We start from the raw sequence: 15,781 nt of genomic DNA, 5'->3' as shown, positions 1-15,781 counted from the left end.
CATGTCAACACCAATGGTCCAAGGAGATCCTTGGCCAATTCTTTTGCGACTCTTCCGTACAGGGTACCCGGTGCTGCCGATTTAGGGATGTGTAACTTTAGCATCTGGTATTTAACATCCCCCCCATCACTGGCCGAAGAGAAAGCCTGGTCCCGCTGCTAGAGCCAAATGCCTCGGCCACTTCCTTCCGATCCAGGGCGGGAACATTCACGTCTGCCTTCATCACGTCCCTCATGGGGCTTTTCCCAGCTGGGCCCTGTAATAGCTGCGCCCGCGCTGGGATCTCAGTTAGTCCTGAAATGTGTGACAAGGGCTTGTGGTCCTGAACCCGACTGACCACCGGGCTTTGCACTGATGCCTGCAGCTCCCCGTATTAACGGTCTGAATCCCCTGGGTCACACCCTGTAAGAGCATTGCCAGGACTTGCAGCTGCTCCAGGCCCAGGGGGGCTGACCCAACCCTGGCCGCTGCTCTGTTGGCACTGGGACTAGCTGCCAGACACCAGTTCTGGTGGCCACTGCTCCGGGTCTGACAGCTGCTCCAGCCCTGCCCCCAAAGACGTCCCAGACAGTCCCAGAATTTGTGACCTCCGTCCGTGACAGAATTGTATCCGTAATCGCGAGTCAGGCTCCCCCAAAATCACGAGATTGGTTTGAAAATCACGAGATTATGTAAAGATACGAACTCTGGGGGGCTTGTTATTTGCCGTCTGCTCTTTGAGTCACTAGGGTGCCCGGGGGTCATATGTTGTCGCTTTCTCCACAGCCATGAGGGTTCAAAGCTTCCTTTTTATTTAAGCCTGAAACCAGCCCAGACCCACCTGACTCCAGGAGCTGGGGCTTTATGGAAAACGATTCCACTCATGAGCGTCGGCAGCTCTGGTCCCTGCTGCTCCCTGGTGCGACGAGCCGGGTGTATATAGAGCTGTAGCAGGCAGGGGAAGGCCTTGAAAAGAACAGGTTCAGAAGGACGTGGCATCCAGCAGGACACGCTTTGGGGAGGGTGCCCAGCTAGGGAGCTGGCTCAGGAGATGAGAAGTGGCTCTCTGGGGAAAGGGGCCTCGCCGTGAGCGAAGGCGGGTGTGGGCACCTGGCCAAACGAGCCGATGGGAAGGCTAGAAATTTTTAAAATTGAACAAAGACTCCCCTTTGGTCTGCCTGTGGTTGTTCTCCCGGGGAGAGGGGACAAGGCACAACTGTGCTGTAAGACGCTTGGGGCCAGGTATGAAAAGTCTTATACCTAGAAACTACTCACTGAAACCCCAGATACGTGAGTAGATCAGGGAATGTCTAGGAAGACGCAATTAGGTTTCTCTCTCTTATTTCTTTATGGCTTGTGGACTCCTCTTTGCTAACCCCAGATGCTTTTGTTTTGCTTGTAACCTTTAAGCTGGACCTCCAGAAAACTATTCTTGGCACTGAATCCTTGTAGTTACGCTTTTAAAATCTAGCAAATGCCTAAGTTCCCAGATGAATTTTCTTTCTTTGATTTTTTATTGATAAAATTTATCTTTTTTAAGAACAGGATTGGATTTTTGTGTCTAAGAGGTTTGTGCACATGATGTATAATTAGCTGGTGGCAACCGCTGATTTCCTTTGTTTTCTTTCTCAGCTCTTTCCCGGAGGGTGTGTGTGAAGGGGCTGGAGGGCACCCCACAGAAAGGAATTCCCAAGAGCGCCTTCCTGGGCTCTCCAAGGGGTTCTGCACTTGGGTGGTGGCAGTGTTTACCAAGCCAAGGTCAGAGAAAAGCTGTAGCCTGGGGAGTTTAATACCAGCCTGGAGTGGCCAGTATTCATTTTTAGAGTCCTTACAGGCCTCCACCTTCCGCACTCGAAGTGCCAGAGGGGGGAATTAGCTTTGACATGGTGTCAGCGGTGGGATCATTTTGAACCAGCGGCACAGAGCTCAGGATTTGAAAAGGACACATTTTTCCTTTCGGCAGCCTGCAAAGCCAGGGAGGTTTTCTTTCGTTCTTTGCTTTGCTGGCTGAGGAGGAACAGGCAAAGGGTTTGGCCTGCCAAGCCAGGGAGCCCAACAAGCCGTTTATCTTTTTCTAGCTTGGTGGCAACGAAAAAGCTGGGCTAGAGGAGGGCAGCCCTGTGCACGAGGTTGCGGTCAGGCACCGAAACCCTAGAGCAACCAACCTTCCCAAAGCGGCACACCACGGAGAGGACAGGCCCAGATCAAGCCCAGACATCCAGCTCCATGACAGAAATGCAGGGAGGGGATGGGGGACCGGAGATCCCCCCGGAGGGAATGGTCAGCCCTCCCCTCCCTGGGATCCAGGTGCCACGATGGAGCTGAAGTGCTTAGAGCTGGAAAGGGCTAAGCTGGGTCAACCAGGTAGCCCCAGCAGTCCTCCTCCAGGTACTGCTCTCAGCCTTGACAGCGGGTGTGATGGGCTGTCACCCCAGGGTGCAGTCTGGGAGCCGTGGGAACCGCTGTGGGCTCTAAACCCCCAGCTGGGCAGGCCTCTCCCACACTGCTTTGCTGGAGATTCGGCCAGCCTCACCAGGCCCTGTTATCACCCAACACGACAGCAGGAGGCGCCACACACCCAACTGGGCTACCTGAGTGCTTTACCGAAGCCACTCCAGGCCAAACAGCCAATTTCCCAGCTCCCCCGCCTTGCAGCCTTGCTGGAGTCTGACCCCAGAATTAGACCGTCTGGCACTGCACAGGGATCTGTGCAATGTAAACTCATTAATAATCCCCCACCCACCCTCCGAACCCCTCATCCCAGCCCGGAGCACCCTCCTCCGCCCCAAACCCCTCATCCCCAGCACCACCCCAGAGCCCGCACCCCCAGTCAGAGCCTGCACCTCTTCCCGCACCCCGACCCCTTGCCCCAGCCGAGAGCCCCCTCCCACAACCTGATCTCCTCATTTCTGTCCCCACCCCGGAGCCCACACCCCCAGCCAGAGCCCTCACCCCCTCCCGCACCCAACCCCAGTTTTGTGAGCATTCATGGCTCCTCCATACAATTTCTGTTCCCAGATGTGGCCCTCGTTTGCCCACCCCTGGGCCAGGCTGTCCCTCCGCAGACGGACTCGGGTTTCACGATTCCTACGGGGGCCCCGACCTGCCACCAGGCCCAGGAATCCGCCCGAGGATATAAAGCTAACACAGCACCGTACGAACTACCTGGGCCGGGTCTGCCCCACAGCTGCCGTCCCAGTGTAGACGGACCCTGAGTGCGAATGGCGTGTGCTGTCCAGGGAGCTAACGCAGCGCGGTACGAACTGCCTGGGCTGGGTCTGGCCCCCAGCTCCCGTCCCAGTGTAGACGGACCCTGAGTGCGAATGGCGTGTGCTGTCCAGGGAGCTAACGCAGCGCGGTACGAACTGCCTGGGCCAGGCCTGCCCCGGCACGGCCAGCGAGATCAAGGGGCGTTTGGCCCCAACCACCTCAGGCCGGGCTGAGCATCCCACTAGGTGCCTAAAGCCCTTTGGCAATTTGCCCCCTCGGCCTGGTTTAGGGAGTGGGGCTCAGCCCCCACCACGCCTGTCCAGTCTGAAAATCAGCCCCAGTGTCTCAAGGGGAGAGGGGTCAGAGACGCCCCCGGCCGCCCGCAGGCCAGCAGCTGGAGTGAACCTACAACTTGCAAACACCACAACGGATGCTGTTATTTCATTGTGCCGGTAGATGCACACACACAGAGCAGGGCTCGGCCCCTCCAGCAGGGGGCGGCAGGGACACACACACACACACACACACACACACACACACACACCCCTCAGCCGTGCAGAGCGTTCAGTTAAAAGCGGATTTCTCGGCGGGCTCGGCAGTGCCCGCGCCCGGCTCTGCAGACAGAGCCCCTGGTGCACATTCGGGATGTTCTGGTCAAAGCAGTTGGAGTTAAATGCCCAGACTCCGCCCCGCCCCCGCTCAGGAGTGGGCGTCCTGCTGTCTGACGCCCCCGCGGAGTCCCTGCCTGGGAGCGGGTGGAGAAAGGCAGGACAAGAACTGCCGGCTGGGGGTTAAAGCCAGACACGTTCCAGCTGGAAATAAGACCAATATATTTAACTGGGTGGGTGATTAGCTGCGGGAACACGCGCCCAGCGCTGGATCTTTGCAGGACCCCAGAGCCTGCCCGGCTGCCCTTCAGAAAGCTGCCGCTGCCCTTCTGAGCCCGTGCGCTTTGTTTCTATTAAGAGGAGAAATCGAAGCTACGAGTCTGGTCTGTCCTTGGGTGCGATCCTGTGTCTTTACAACAAACGCCCACCCAGGCCTGGTGCCCGGCCCGCAGTGGAGACGTACAATAGTGGGCAGTTTCCTTGCTCAGACATCCCCAGCATGTCTCTCCAGCCGGATCTGTGCCCAAGAAGCTGTCCCTTTGCTTCCCGCTTGGGGTCACGCTAGCTCGCCATTGCTTTTTTCCCTTTCTCCTAGATCTTCTACTCTAAACACTCATGGACACATCAGCCTGAAACCTCAGCCGCTGCCTTTGCAACCAGGGAAACTACCTGCCTTTAATTTTTGCTCTAGCCTCGTCTGTGGCTCAGTGCCTTGGACAGTGGCTTCTCTAATTTCTGGCAATCTCACTCCATGAAGGGGCTTAATTGCTCCTTCCATTTAGCCTCTGACTGTAGAATCTTCTCCATATCGATATCTGTCTATGTCCGAGGGGGATCTAATGCGGCAAAGCCTCATGGGACAGCTGCGTGGTTCCACTGGAGGAGAAAAATAGCCCCTCCGGCTCTGTTTTCTCAGATTTGCAGGTGGAGGGAGAGTGAGAGATGTCATTAATAAAGACACGGGGACAGGGCTGTTCCAGCTCATGCAAACCTGTTTAATTCCTACCCGGGCTGCAGGGGGCAGCGTCTCCTGGCGCAGGGAGATACAGGCGTTTGGGAGTTTGTAGCCACCTGCCAGCCCCTCCCGTTACAGACGGGGGGATAATGACCCAGCTCTCAGCATGCTGAGCCGGGGAAAGGAGACATCCCCACAGCTGCCTCTCCCTAGACACCCGGCAGCCCTGTTACAGCGCCGGCCGGGGTAGGGCCCTGGGAGTGGGGCTGCATTTACACGGCCGTAGGGGCATGCAGGGAAATCGGAGCCGGTCGCTGGAGATCCCTGTGTTAACACTGCGCGTGTAGATGGCACCATCCGCTCAGCACCTAACAAACACTTCATCCTCCCCAACCAGAGGGAAGGTCCCCATTTCACAGAGGGGAAACTGAGGCACGGAACAGTGATGTGACCAGCACAAAGTTACACAGAATTATAGTGCAGGAGATGGGGACAGAACCCAGGTGTCCTGGCTCCAGCCCATCCGCTCTGACCACTAGACCCTGCTCCCCTCCCGGAGCTGGGGACAGAACCCAGGCGTCCTGTGATTTCCTTTTGCAGACAGCTCCGGGCCCTGTGTTAGTAGCTGTGGGATCTGGCAGATCACAGGAACTAGTCAGCAGAAGCTTAGTGCAGAGAAGCAGCGTTTGTGGGACCTGCCGTCGGGGGGGACCCCACAGGGGCCCGGCTACTTTTGTCTCTGGGTTTTACTCGGGTTACTTGTCCCCTTCCGCCGCTGGCGCCTGGATGTCAGATAACCAGACACGTTGGCGACGGCTCTCAGCGCCTCCCTGATGGTGCTGAGGAGGCCTGAATGAAACTCTGTCCTGTTGGCCGAGCTGATCTCCCGCCGGAGGCCCGAGATCTCGTCCTCCATCAGCCTGGCTTTCTCCGCGAAGCCCTTCTGCATCATGGCCTCCTGCTCCCTCAGCTTGCTCTCCAGCGCCCGCTCCGCCTCCTGCCGGGCACTGGCCAGCTCCTCCGCCACCTTGGCCTCCAGCTGCTTCACGTTCTCCTGGTGGCTGCGCTCCTGGTCCTTCATCAGCTGCTCCGTCTGCAGCCGCTTCTCCTCCGCCGCCTTCCACTGCTGCTCCAGCATCTCAGCCTTCTGCTTCTCCTCTTTGTGGGGGAAAGAAAGGGGGAAATAGAGGCACAACCCCTCCCCCAAACACCTGGAGCAGCCCCCGGGTACCACGCAAACCCGCACCCCCGACTCGGTTGGCATGAGATGGGGTGGGTAACTAGGCAGCCAGCCCGACACCAGCATCTCAGCATGGGACCTACCTAACCACGACTCGAAGGGCAGTTTGGACGGGGACCCACAGAGCCCTGGGCATGGGAGGGAGTGGGGGGGGGGCATTCAGAGCACCTGGCATGGGAGGAGGGGCAGGGGGTTGCAGGGAGTCTCTAAAATAAAGGGGGCTGGGAGGGGGCACCCGGGGAGTTTGCTGGGGGGGAGGGTGGGGGATGCAGGGAGCTCCTGGTGGGTGCAATGAGTTTGGCCGACAGACACTCTGCAGCTTGTGACCCTGGTATTATTTGCCATCTGCATGGCCGTAGCACCCACGAGCCCCAGTCCTGGCCCAGGGCCCCGCGGCGCCAGGTGCTGCACAGACACACTGCAGCCACGGAAACTGGGTCTGCTGCAAAGAAAAGGGGGCAGGGGCTTGTTTGTGGGGTCTCACCGGCCACGTGCTTCTCCGCCTCCGTCAGCAGGTTGTCGGCCTTCAGCACGGCCTCCGCCTCGGCCTTCTTACCGGCCAGGAACTGCTCAAGAGCCTCCTCCGCCTGGGACCAGAGATGGCCAAGCGCTGGATTATTCATGAGCTCCAATCAATATGCTAATGAGCTCCCTCCTTTCTCAGGGGAGCAGGCCTCACAGGGGGACGTTTTTCCGCCTCGGGGCAAAATGTTCCCCCCATGAAGACGGAGGATCGCAGGAGCCGGAGTCAGGGGTGGGGAGATGGGAACTGAGCTGCAGCACAGGGGCTGATCCCACCTCTCTGCCGCCTCATCCCCTCGGGGCTGGAAAATCAACGCTTTGGAGGGGGCTTCCCCATGGTGCGCCAGAGCCCCGGGCTAGAAAGCAAACGACCGGGTCGAGAGGAGCTGCCGGCCCGCAAGGCAAACGCTGTCACCCGCTGGGGAATGTGGGTGTTTCTCTACGAGATCTGCTCTCGTTCAAACAGGAATCACTTCAGGGATGTCCTACGCCCGGTGCTGTGCAGGAGGTCGGACCCGCTGATCACAGGGGCCCCTCGTGGGCTGAGAATCGATGAACCACTGATGCATGTGGTGTCGTTTCACCCAGGGCCCGGTCTCTGTTCATACAGGGCCGGATCCAAAGCCCATCGCAGCCAATGGAAAGATTTGGACTGGGCCCAGGCAGAGTGGGCCGGGATCCTGGGGGGAATTTGCCCCCGGCGCTTTTCTGCTCCATGACCAAGGGAGACCTTTCCAACTCCCCCCGTGGGATCGGAGTCCATCACCACGGGCCACAGTGACTGCAGGTCACAATTTACCATGAAACACACAGTGCCCTGGCGTGGGGCCCCCGGGCCAGGCACTAGGGCAGCTCAGCACCGGCGGGAGGGGGGCTGTGGGGGAGAAGCTGTGGGGGGCAGGAGAGCAGGGAAGGAGACTCAGCCGCAGCCTCAGGGGAGCAGGCGGGCGGTGCGGGCGGCAGGAGCACCGCGAACGCGGCTGGAGGACTCAGGAGGACGTGGGGTGGCCACGCTGCCGGCCGGAGAGAAGCGGCGGTTTGAAGGGGAAACTGATGCTTCTCTCCGGCCGCCGGCTGTGCCCTGGGCTGCAGCCCCCAAAGCCCCCGCGTTCCGGGCAGCTCTGCCTGGCGGGGGGAGGCGGCACCGAGAATCGCAGCCAATGGGAGCTGTGGGGGGCGCACGGAGCCACTTGCACCCCCAGCACCAAACAGGAACTGCCCAAGGTAAGCGCTTTGCACCCCAACCCCCTGCCCCATCCCTGAGCCCCCTCCCATGTCCTAACTCCCACCCAGACCCCCACCCCCAGCCTGCTTCTGCCCCCTAACTCCCTCCCAGCCCCTGCACCCCAATCCCCTGCCCCATCCCTGAGCCCCCCGTGCCCTAACTCCCTCCCAGACCCCCACCCCCAGCCTGCTTCTGCCCCCTAATTCCCTCCCAGACCCCCACCCCCAGCCTGCTTCTGCCCCCTAACTCCCTCCCAGACCCCCACCCCAGCCTGCTTCTGCCCCCTAATTCCCTCCCAGACCCCCACCCCCAGCCTGCTTCTACCCCCTAATTCCCTCCCAGACCCCCACCCCCAGCCTGCTTCTGCCCCCTAACTCCCTCACAGCCCCTGCACCCCAACCCCCTGCCCCATCCCTGAGCCCCCTCCCACACCCTAACTCCCTCCCAGACCCCCACCCCCAGCCTGCTTCTGCCCACTAACTCCCTCCCAGACCCCCACCCCCAGCCTGCTTCTGCCCCCTAATTCCCTCCCAGACCCCCACCCCCAGCCTGCTTCTGCCCCCTAATTCCCTCCCAGACCCCCACCCCCAGCCTGCTTCTGCCCCCTAACTCCCTCCCAGACCCCCACCCCAGCCTGCTTCTGCCCCCTAATTCCCTCCCAGACCCCCACCCCCAGCCTGCTTCTACCCCCTAATTCCCTCCCAGACCCCCACCCCCAGCCTGCTTCTGCCCCCTAACTCCCTCACAGCCCCTGCACCCCAACCCCCTGCCCCATCCCTGAGCCCCCTCCCACACCCTAACTCCCTCCCAGACCCCCACCCCCAGCCTGCTTCTGCCCACTAACTCCCTCCCAGACCCCCACCCCCAGCCTGCTTCTGCCCCCTAATTCCCTCCCAGACCCCCACCCCCAGCCTGCTTCTGCCCCCTAACTCCCTCCCAGGCCCCCACCCCCAGCCTGCTTCTGCCCCCTAACTCCCTCCCAGCCCCTGCACCCCAATCCCCTGCCCTATCCCTGAGCCCCCTCCCGCACCCTAACTCCCACTCAGACCCCCACCCCCAGCCTGCTTCTGCCCCCAACTCCCTCCCAGACCCTGCACCCCAACCCTGAGCCCCAGGAGGAGAATGGAGAAAAAAATGAAAAATGGGGGGGGGAGGGAGACAATGCTCCCCCCACAGGGGGCCCCAAAAATGAAGCTGAGCCCAGGGCCCCACAAACTCTAAATCTGTCACTGATCAGACCCCGGTTCCCCCCTGGCCTTTCCCTGCCGTCGCCCCTCCGCTTTGTCCTCAGCGAAGCGGGGAAGCCTGACTCAGCCGCGGGGGTTTAGGCACCAGCTCTGCTGGGGAGGTACAAGCCGGAGCGGAATCCGACTCCTTCTCCCGGAGCTGCAGTCGCTGTTGTAGCTGCCAGGCCGAGACGGGGGGGCTAATTTCAGACACTCACCTTGATCCCTTTGTTGGGCTTGGCCCGGTAATTCTCCACCACCTGGGTCTGGTCCCTGTCGTAGGCCTGGTACCCGCCGGGCTGGGAGTAAAGCCCGGCGCTGAGTTTCTGCTGCATGGTGGCCGAGAGCTCCTCCAGCAGGGCGCGGCAGGTCTGCTCCGAAACGGCCTCGTTTTCTGCGAGGATGTCTGCGTATCGCTCCGTGATCCCGGCCTGGGCACGGAAAGGGAGAAACCCCATCGCAGAGCTACGGCTGGGGCTGGATTCCAGTGCCCCACGCCTCCCCTGGCTGACGCCTGCGCCCGAGTGTGGGTCACTGGGCAGTCAGGGGATCAGCGGGTCAAAGGGTCATTGGCCAATCGGGGGAACAGGGGGCCAATAATCCACTGGCCAATCAGGGGATAACAGGGTCACAGATTCATTGGCCAATCAGAGGATTGAGAGTGCCAATGGTCCATTGGTCTATGAGGAGATTGGATCGTCAAAGGGTCATTGGCCAATCTGGGGAATGGGAGAGTCAAAGGCTCAATAGCCAATCAGGGAATTGGACGGTCAAAGATTCATTGGCCAATCAGAGGATTAGGGGAGCCAATGGTCCATTGGTCTATCACAACATTGGAGAGCCAAAAGGTCATTGGCCAATTGGTCACCTGGGGATTGGACGGTCCCTGGAGCAGGGACCAGGTTTCGGTCGGGTATCCGTACAGCGCAGGGCACAAAGAGTCCCTGACCCACCACTGGTGCCCAGTGGGCTCCCCACAGTGCAGATCCATCCCAGCAACGCTCTCCTTGCCGCTGGGCCCGGCCCGGGATGCCCCCACCTACCACCAGCTGCTTCTGGAACTCCTGCTCCTCGTCCTTGAAGGAGCGCTGCATGAAGAGCCGCAGGGCGTCCGCCTCGTGTGTCCCGTGCGCCGCCGAGAGCTCGGCCAGCTCCGCCGGCAGCCGCAGCCCCCCCATCCCGGCCACGTAGTGAGCCAGCGCCTCCCTGAGGGCGGCCTCGTTCTCGATGGAGGCCATGGCGGTCACCGCGTTGTCCAGGCAGGGCACCCGCCCGCTGCGGATGGTGCCCACGTAGCTCTGCACTAAGGAGCCGAACCCTGGGTGAGGGAAGGGGGAGGGGTAAGAGCTGGGGGGAGGGGACTGTATATTTGTACAGCACCTGGCACCCCGGGGACTCCACTGGGGAGCGTGTCCCAGATTCTCCTCCGCGCTGACCCCCGGGGGATAGAGGTTATTCCCGTCGCAGACACAGAGCTCCTGCTCTTAGCTCTGCAGACCCTGGTCCAAAGGGGCTCATCTGGGATTTGAACTGTCAGAGGCTCGGAACGAGTATCCTCTGAGCAGAGCCAGGGCTCCATAGTCGTGCCCGGAACGAACTCCTCTCCCTGGTGGGTCGGCCCAGCGGGGGCACCCGTCACACCGCCCACCAGTGGGTAACACCAGCAGGATCTCAGCAGGGCTCCCTGGGGCCTTTCTGCAGAGTTGGGACTGGGCTGGAGCCGTTTTACCCACATATTTCCAAGGCAGGTGAGCGTCGTCCATCCGAATCTGAAACTGGGCGGCTCCCATGATCCCTGAATGCAGGACAAACTCCCGATTCCATCCCTGCTACAAGGCCAGGTGCAAGAGCACCCGGCAAAGTCATCAATCTGTGTCTCCTCCGAGCAGCTGCAGGGCTGACGTACTTTTCCCATTGACCGGAATCCCTCCTTTGACCGTCTTGACATGGGAGCACTGGAAGACGTAGTCACAGAACCGGCGGGTCTGGTCCAGGAACTGCGGGTCCAGGGCACTGGTGGGTAGCGAATCCAGATGGCCCATGTCCTGCCGCGATGTCGGCTGGACAAACACGAAGCACTTGCGGGTGGGGAAGAAGTTGCGGATGCACTGACGCGGCAGGTTGAACTCCATCACCTTCTTGTTGATGCCTGGAGAGCCAAGGAGAAACAGGGGGCTACATCCAGCACTGTGCTAATAACAGAGGTTTGGGTTGTTGGCAGCTTCCAAACATCACAGAAAAATTTGGCTTAGGTCAGATGGAAAACTAAAAGTTTTGGAAAATTGAAAAGTTGAGAAAAACCTACTTTGGAGCCGAAGGAAACGTGGTGTTTTGATTACGGCCATTTTTAAACACGCCTGGAGTTGGGACGCTGAATAAAGTCAAATGGAGATTTTGGAACCAAAAGTTGTTTAAAACCAAAAGAAAAAAATCCAGATTTTTGGATTTTTTATTATTTATTTTCTTCCCAAGTCAACAAACCCAACCGGAACCTGCAAAATGGCGCCTTAAACCGCAGGTTTCAACCAAACCCCAACGGTCGGCTGTAACTACACCTCGTAAGCAGGGTCTGAATGAATTGTCCCCTGACAGCTAGCTGGGATGGGGAGAGACTTCAGGAGCAAACCGTATTTACATGGACACACCTACTCTGCTAGGTGTCCAGCAGACAGGAGCGGTGTTGCTCAAAGTGATCAGCTTTGGCTGGTGTTGGGTTACAAATCACTTTAGTGCTGAATGCAGGGTGGGGAAATGTTATCAGTGTTGTTGTCTTTATTGTATGAATAAAGGGGAGCAGAATTGTGCTTAACCTGTCCCAAATGAGGGGGCCACCCTCAGCAGAAAGGACCTCGTTAAGCCAGGGGCTCAAATGCCAGACCCCTGTGCCAGTAAGAGGTGGGGTGACAGGGGTTCTAGCCAAGAGGTGTGGACTCTTCCTACAGTTCCCTGGACTGGTTTAACCTGTTCCTCCCCACTCTTAAAAGAGCTAAATAGGTTTCATTAGGAGCCTCTTCGTTATTTCAAATCCTCGGTCAGAGCTGAAATCAGTTGTGATGGGACATGTTTTCACCCAGCCTGTGAAGAGCTAAAAATCCAGAAGAGACTGACCAGCAGAGAGGCAGGTGGCACCAGAAGGTGACTGAGGGGTGGGCAGAACGAGCGGCTGGCGGGGTGCCCGGTCAGATCACGTGTTCGGATGGCACAGCAAGCTGGGGCCTTCTTCCCTGGCTGGGAGGGGAACTCACATAGCTGCACCAATGAACCCAGGGTCCTCACTGCCCAAGGACGACCCACGTAATCAAAACACCACGTATCCTTCCGGGGGGGAAACGCAGAGACCTGGTACCCAGTGGCGGCTGCAGAGCTCACAGATAACCCTGTTCCGTGTGCCGAGAAGGGCCGTTTGGATCACATTGCCCTATATTGTCCCCGTGTTCTCAGGCGCCCCCCATCTGTCTATCCCCACCGCGTGTCTCTTACACCGTCGGCTCATTGGGGCAGGGCCTGTATCTTTGTTCTGTTCGTGCAGCGCACTGGGCTCCTCGGCCTCGGTGACAGGGGCTGGGACGCCGGGGTAGATGGGCCCATGAGTCTGATCTCGGGGGCAGGGAGGAGGCAGGATACCAGGGGTGATGGGCCCCTCCCGCACACAGCGGACCCCAGCTCACCTTTCCTCAGGGCCAGCGCGTGCTCCAGGTACTGATCCTCCGTCACCAGCTGCTCCTCGATCCTCAGCTCCAGCGTGAAATCCCGCACGGCCCAGACGAAGCTGGGGAAGAAGCGGACGAACTCCGTGTCCTCCTCCGTGTCGTCCCCTCCCTGCGCCTTCACCTTGATGTGCTCCGTCAGCTCTGACACGAAGCTGGGCCGGGGGCTGAGGACTCAAACTGGGGCCAGGCCTGGGTGCTACCACCCAGCGTGAGACTGAATGGGGGTGTTCCAGCCCCACATCCCCAGGGGCCACCCCCCAGGAGCCTCTAACCCACATCACCCAGGGACCACCCCCCAGGACCTCCAACCCCATGCCCCCCAGGGGCCACCCCCACGACAAGGATACTGGAGCTGCTCCATGGCGAACTGGTCGATGGTCCCTTTGCTGTTGTAGACCAGGGTGCTGCTGAGAAGCACGGCCAGCGCGAAGATCCACACGTCGTTCTTGGTGTCGCCCTGGGCAGCGAAGGGGGTTGGATCTGAAACACGAGCCCGGGTGCCCAGCACAGAGCCAGAGGGGGCTGCTCCGGGGCCGAGCGCACCGGCCTGGGCTGCACAAACAGGGGCCCTCCAGTGGGATCAGGGAGGGGATCTCCCCCCTGGGGTTGGCCTGGATGCATGCCTGGTTCTGGGCCCGGCGATCCCTGCACCCAGTCCGGGGCCCCGCGCTCCCCACTGGCCGGTGATACATTGGGGAGGGGCCAGAGAAGAGCCCCAAGGACGATTCGAGGGTTCGAAGCCCTGCCCCACAGCGAGCGAGGCCAGGGCTCCCGCTGTTCAGCTGGGCCCAGGGAGGGCTTTGGACTCCCCGTCTGTCCAAGGGGAGCAGAAAGTCGCCCGGGCTCCTCACTCGAGCGGGGGGAAGCCAATGGCTGGGAGGTGAAGTGCGGCAAATTCAGCCTGGAAATCAGGCACCGGTGTTGACCGGGGTGGGGAATGAACCCTGGGAGCAGCCAGCCCAGGGACCGCTGGGGATTCTCTGTCCCTGGCAGTGTGTAAATGAAGGCAGCCATTCCTCTCGATCCGTTCCAGGAATTCCTGGGGGGCTGGAATCCGACTGGTGTTATCCGAGGGGCCAGGCTAGACCGTCACAGGGTCCCTCTGGCCTTGGGGTCTCAGAACCTGCTCCCCAGGCAAGGGCCGCATGGCCCCTTCCTCTAGCCCCCTCCTGCTGCCCCCTGCTCACCTTCTCCACATCGCCCAGCCCCTCAGTGTCCAGCAGCACCAGGGTGTGGCCGGCCCGGCGGGGGTGGGGCAGGCACCACATCCAGATGCCCTTGGTGTGCGACTGCACCGTGGAGCCCAGCGAGAACCCTGGGGAGAGAGGAGACGGGGTAGAGACCCAGTGCCCGGGCACGCCTGGCCCCTCGCTCCCGGCTCCAGCCCGGGGCCCACGGGAAGGGGTCTGGGAAAGCTCTCACCTCTCTGCTTCCCGGCCAAGGAGTTCATGAGATACGACTTGCCGGTGCGGTACAGCCCCACGATGGCCACCACCACCACGGGCTGGGCCATGCCGTGCAGGATATCCAGCGCTGCGGGGTTCACCTCCAGCTCCCCGTCAGCGCCATTCCCCACCAGGCACACGGGTCCCTCCATGGCCACGGGCTAAAGAGAGGGAGCAGCAGAGAGACCGTGGGAGGTGGTAACGCCGGCAGGGATAACACCGAGACGCTGGCTCTGGTGCACAGCGCTGCTCACCCAAGCACAACAGCTGGAGTGGGGCCAAACTTTACAGGCCAATCATTTAGTCGCTAAAAAATGCCCTTTCAGGTGATCCGATCAGGACTCATCGATCATTCATAATTCGCCCACCACCAATAACCAGTGACTCGATCGTCAAGCACTGACCCAACGTCCTATGCTGAGTGAGAGGGGCTCGCTCGGGCTGGGATGGGTTGAATATCTTGATGAAGTCGCTTAGATTGGATCTAGTGGTGAAGAGGTAGCGAAGCCAGCAGCACACACAGAGGCTGGGCGAGACCTTCCCTGGTGTATTCGGACAGTCTATGTCCAGGCTGCAGGTGGGGTAATTATATCCTCGTGCCCCTTCCTGTATCCGGGGGACGTGACAGAGGTCGACACCATCATGACTGGTTTGGAGGCAGTGACGAGGGAAGTGTTATTTCCCCCTTCACATGACACAAACCCAATGAAATGAACAGGCAGCAGATTTAAAACAAACGGAAGGCAGCATTTCTTCACACAGTGCCGTCAACCTCTGGAACTCCCTGCCGGGGGATGTTGTGAAGGCCAAAAGTATAATGGGGTTCAAAAAAGAATTAGCTAAGTTCCTGGAGGACAGGTCTGTCAATGGCTATTAGCCAAGATGGTCAGAGATGCAACCTCATGCTCTGGGTGTCCCTAAACCTCTGACTGCCAGAAGCCGGGACTTGACGCCAGGGGCTGGATCACGGGATAATTGCCCTGTTCTGTTCATTCCCTGCGAAGCACCTGAGTGCCGCCACCCCACCTGGAGGAGCCCCGGCCGGGCTGGCCACAGATGCGCCTCCCCTGCCACCCGGACTCTTTTGCTATGCCCTATGCAGGTTCCGGGGCAGCCGAGGGGGCGGGACGTGCCTGCATGGGGCATAATAAAAGAAAACCTTCGTCACCAAACCCCGCAACTGGGGATCCAGCGGCCGTGGCAGCGCCGGGGGGGGGCAGCGTCTCCTCCGGCCTATTATACCCACCGCCCATGCTCAAGAGGTCACCTAGGCCGACGCCCTGTGCTGAGGTGGGAGGAAGGGGAAGTGAGCTGGGGGCGGGGTGGAGAGCTGCGGCACGGGGCCCTCTTGGCGTGGGGCCCAATTCAGCCAAATCGGCTGAATCGGCCTAAAGCCGGCCCTGTCTATGATTTCCAAAGGGGGCCGCACCTCCAGCCGAAATTCCCTAAGGGGTCCGCAACCGAACCCCCCGAGGTACAGAACAGTTCGGAGGGGAAATATTTGGTTTGAAGAAGTCGAAACGTTTCATTTTGACATTTTCCGAATGAACCATTTTGACGTTGTTTTGAAATTTAGAATGAACCAAAAGGATTAAAAAAAAAAAAACGAGGAAAAAAATGAAAATAAAATAATCGGAGGCCAAATAAAACATTTCAATTGA

General features: G+C 59.7%; 1 protein-coding gene across 1 annotated transcript; it reads right to left on the bottom strand.

The window, feature by feature from the left end:
• Nucleotides 1-4,777: 4,777 nt before the first annotated feature.
• On the bottom strand, nt 4,778-14,281 carry LOC128827285 (guanylate-binding protein 1-like). The gene is made up of 9 exons (XM_054011142.1): nt 14,098-14,281; nt 13,863-13,990; nt 13,023-13,132; nt 12,634-12,827; nt 10,872-11,114; nt 10,009-10,283; nt 9,184-9,396; nt 6,477-6,579; nt 4,778-5,910 (listed from the first exon to the last, which is right to left on the bottom strand). Exons 1-9 carry the CDS (start codon nt 14,270-14,272, stop codon nt 5,480-5,482), a joined length of 1,872 nt encoding a protein of 623 aa, XP_053867117.1. The 5' UTR covers nt 14,273-14,281; the 3' UTR covers nt 4,778-5,479.
• Nucleotides 14,282-15,781: the final 1,500 nt, after the last annotated feature.

This window comes from Malaclemys terrapin, chromosome 21, assembly GCF_027887155.1.
Source record: "Malaclemys terrapin pileata isolate rMalTer1 chromosome 21, rMalTer1.hap1, whole genome shotgun sequence".
NCBI lineage: Eukaryota > Metazoa > Chordata > Testudines > Emydidae > Malaclemys > Malaclemys terrapin.
This window is presented reverse-complemented; position numbering and strand designations above follow the sequence as displayed.